We start from the raw sequence: 3,829 nt of genomic DNA, 5'->3' as shown, positions 1-3,829 counted from the left end.
TCACTATTAAGCATGCTTATGGGTCTTTTGTTAACCAAATCTAAATTGTCTCCTTTTTTCGGAATCAAAGCGATTATTCCGGAGGTGAATAAACCAGGTGGATACTCGCCTCCAACGAGGTAAGAGTTGTATAAAGCTAACAAATCATCTTTCAGTAAATCAAAAAAAGTAACGTAAAACTCATAGTTAATTCCGTCTGGCCCAGGCGAACTATTCTTAGATGCTTCTAGAACTACATGTTCAATTTCAACCATTTCAATAGGGTTAATCAATTGCTGTCTATCGTTTTCGTCTAGTCGTCTATCCAGATAATCTAGGGTGTTTCCGCAGCCACAATTGGGGCTGTCGTTTTTATACTTTTCGGAAAAATACTCATAAAGTGCTTCTTTTAATATTGACGGATTTGAAGTGATTTCGCCATTCAACTTCAATTTTAACAATTTTGAACGTGACGATCTGTTAATGAACGAGGTGACGTGGAAAAATGATAGCTTTTCATCTGAGTGCAACGAATGTGCTTTCAATTTACTTCTGAACCTGTTCAGTCGTTTCTGCTCCAAGCTCATTAATTTGGATTTTGCTAATTTCAACTCTTCTCTCGCATCTAAATTTAAAGCTTGATATTCTGCTGCCTCCTTAAAACATTTATAATAGAAACTCTTCTCACGAGTAATTTGCTGGTTCAAAGCAAATGATTCACCTTTAAAAAATCTTTTAATTCCGCTTTTCAAATCATTGTTCCACCAAAAACTGATATGCTGAAACGAGTTTCTGTTTCTTAGCTGAGCATAGTACGTTTTGAATTTGTCTTGGATCTCTTCGACAGTTATGAGGTTTGAATTTATCTTCCAATAACCTCTACCGAAAAAGTTCATATTATTAACATCTGTGATTTCTAACGTCATTATAACACTGTAGTGGTCAGAGAACGGAACTGCAATTGTTTCGACCTTTCTTACATTTTCGATAAACTCTTGTGAACCGTAAATTCGATCAAGTCGGGATTTTGAATCTCCCCTCACAAAGGTAAAAACGCGATGTGAATTTTTGGAAAGCTCCACGTCCAACAGCCCAAGTTCAGAAATCATCTTCTTCAACCCATTACAAATATTTTTCACAACACCTGTTGAATCATTTTTATCTGTTATGCAGTTGAAATCCCCGAGAACGACGTTCTCTTTAAACTCGCCCAAGTGTACCATCATTTCATCAGTGAACAGCAGATCCCTTTCTTTTTTATACTTTGACCCAGAGTGTGCGTAAACATCAATATAATTTACCCCATCAATTACTAGTGATGTGATCCGACCGTTAGTGTTCATCACAAGATTCGAGAACTGTAAATTCGAACGTATCAATATCCCCGTACCTTTTCCATCTTCACTGATATTCACCAGAGCTGTACAGGGTGCGGCAGGAAAAAATGCGAAAAGTTCAAGGCACTATTACACGCTAAATATGGGATATATATGACTATTTTTTCTTGACAGTGTATCAGTCAATGTCTGTATTCTTGCACTGAAAAATAAAAATGAACATATTTGATGTTTAACATGTGATAATGTAGGCCTAATAAGCGGATATCAATAAACTGCGCGCCCAATGGTCATCAAACAAAATGACTATAACAGTAACAAAATTAGCTCTAATTCGATGAACAACCAGACCCCACTGATCCAGAGCCATGTAGTTTCACATACCAGATGGAATAAGTACATATATTTGATGATATTGTAGAGAAAATCAAAAATTTTGTTTTATCAGATGCGAAATTTAGCGACCTGTGTGATTTTCTGCGGTTTGAAAATTCTGGTTGTCTTCATCTTCAGGCGCCGCCCTGTAAAGGTTAGTGACCAAAATGGGAATTTTTTAAATTTACTTTTCAGAAAACTAGCCTATTGTAGATCATGGAACGTTGAAACATAGATTGGTTAATGTCAAATGGACGAAAATGAGGTTTGAAGTTGAAAAACACTTTCGCATTTTTTCCTGCCGCATACTGTATGTGTTGGCAGAAACGAAAAAATTTCAAATGCTACCTCTTGCATGAACACAACGTCAAGATCGTTGTTCCATACGAACTCCTTCAGCAAGTGTTGTTTAACCCGGCAGCTAATCGCATTCAAATTAATTGTAGCTAACTTCCTTATATACGGCATGATCACTCAATGAACGTTACGACAACTGGTACGCTTGCTGGCCAGCGTGCGATGCAAATGAAAAAAACTAAATCGCGCTTGGGAACCTCACATTTCTCACCACACCTTGGTGAGTTCCCTCAGTCACGGGAGTGACCACGTGATCCACTTCTGCTCGCCCTTGATGAATTTTCTGTGTGTTGTTTCTTTTTTCTTCCACGACCCTTACCTTTTCCCTTCTCCACGTCCGAACTGTCGTATTCTGATGTAGATGCTGGTGGTCGTTTCACACCGGACTCCTCCGTGTGTGCGCGTGATGTATCGCCCGTCTCCATCGAACTGGTTTGGCCTCCGCTGCTAGTGTTCGTTACTTGCACATCGACACCCTTTTGTCTCACTGATTCCTTCTCCACCGCCTGGATTGCGGCCACTTTTTCAGCAGCCGCCTGATCTGTACTCGTCGTCATGATTTCGCTCGGGTTTGTCTTTTCCGTTTTATCCGTGGTCGCCGTCGAACTAGGGTGCTTCGGGACTTGGAACACCGTCATCGACGATGACGGTCTGATTTCGCTTTCACTGGAACTCGTTGCTATCCGCAGATTCGCTGCCACTTGACTGTATAGTCGACTGTTGGCTGGACCAGAGACACCTTGTTCAGCCAGCTTGGGACAGTTGACCTTATTGTGTCCCTCCGCCTTGCAGAAGAAACACTTGTTTTTTAACCCTTCATAATAAAGCCGCGCACGAAAGTGGCCGATGTACAAGTTCGCTGGGATCTCTTTTTCAATCTCGATGTGGATTCCCCTTACGCCACTGAACACCTGATAACCGAATTCTGCGGGATACCTCTCGCGCACGTGTTGACGAATCTTTCCAAACTGCCCCAGCACTGCCGCAATGTCCTTGTCCTCCGTTTCAGGGGGTAAATTGAAAATTCGTACATACTTGAACTGTCTGCTCGCCATTTCGAGATGTATCCGGGTCCTTTCTCCATCCGCGTACTCGAACCAGTATTGCTCCTCCATGGTACTGCTGAACCGATTGAAGCTAGTCTCGTCGATAAATTTCACGTAGAACCGTTGGTCGTTTTCATCTTTGTACACCGAGTGGACATCTGTAGCCGGAATTTTCAGGACGCGCATCAAGAACCGGAGAACATCCAGATGGATCGGCAGCTTTGCCGACTGAGCAAACACCAGTTTCATCGTATTCTTTCTAGTTTCCATTTTATCTATTCGTTGAATAGATTCCGCTTTGACAAAAGAAAAAAAATCACACAAAGTGTGAGCAAACCGTTTATAAACTGACCAGCACTCTCGAGTACGTGTTCACTCTACAGCGTCCGAGTATAAACTGGAATTCGGTCTTTGCCTCTCTATGAGAATCGCCCAGCGCAGCATCGCACAGCGACCCGATATACTACAGTACGTCCGACGTTGTCGAACGCTTCACTACACTCCACATTTTCAAGTTTTTAGTCTTAATTTTCACAGTTTCGCAATTTCACCGAAAATATTGACGTGAGCAAGTTTTGACATCTGTCTTGCGTCATGGCCATGGACGTCTAATTGTCTACGAAAACGTCTTGGAATTTCTCTAAAACCCCTTTGAAATCCCCTGAAGCTCTCCTGAAAGTATCCTTTAATCCACCTAAATCCTTCTGAAACTCCACATGGCAGTTTCAAATCTCC

General features: G+C 41.5%; 1 protein-coding gene across 1 annotated transcript; it reads right to left on the bottom strand.

Moving 5' to 3' along the window:
- Positions 1-2,005: 2,005 nt before the first annotated feature.
- On the bottom strand, positions 2,006-3,499 carry LOC134291092 (uncharacterized). The gene is made up of 2 exons (XM_062858378.1): positions 2,368-3,499; positions 2,006-2,184 (listed from the first exon to the last, which is right to left on the bottom strand). Exons 1-2 carry the CDS (start codon positions 3,362-3,364, stop codon positions 2,162-2,164), a joined length of 1,020 nt encoding a protein of 339 aa, XP_062714362.1. The 5' UTR covers positions 3,365-3,499; the 3' UTR covers positions 2,006-2,161.
- Between the last annotated feature and the right edge of the window lie 330 nt (positions 3,500-3,829).

Source organism: Aedes albopictus, chromosome 3, assembly GCF_035046485.1.
Source record: "Aedes albopictus strain Foshan chromosome 3, AalbF5, whole genome shotgun sequence".
NCBI classification, from domain to species: Eukaryota; Metazoa; Arthropoda; class Insecta; order Diptera; family Culicidae; genus Aedes; species Aedes albopictus.
This window is presented reverse-complemented; position numbering and strand designations above follow the sequence as displayed.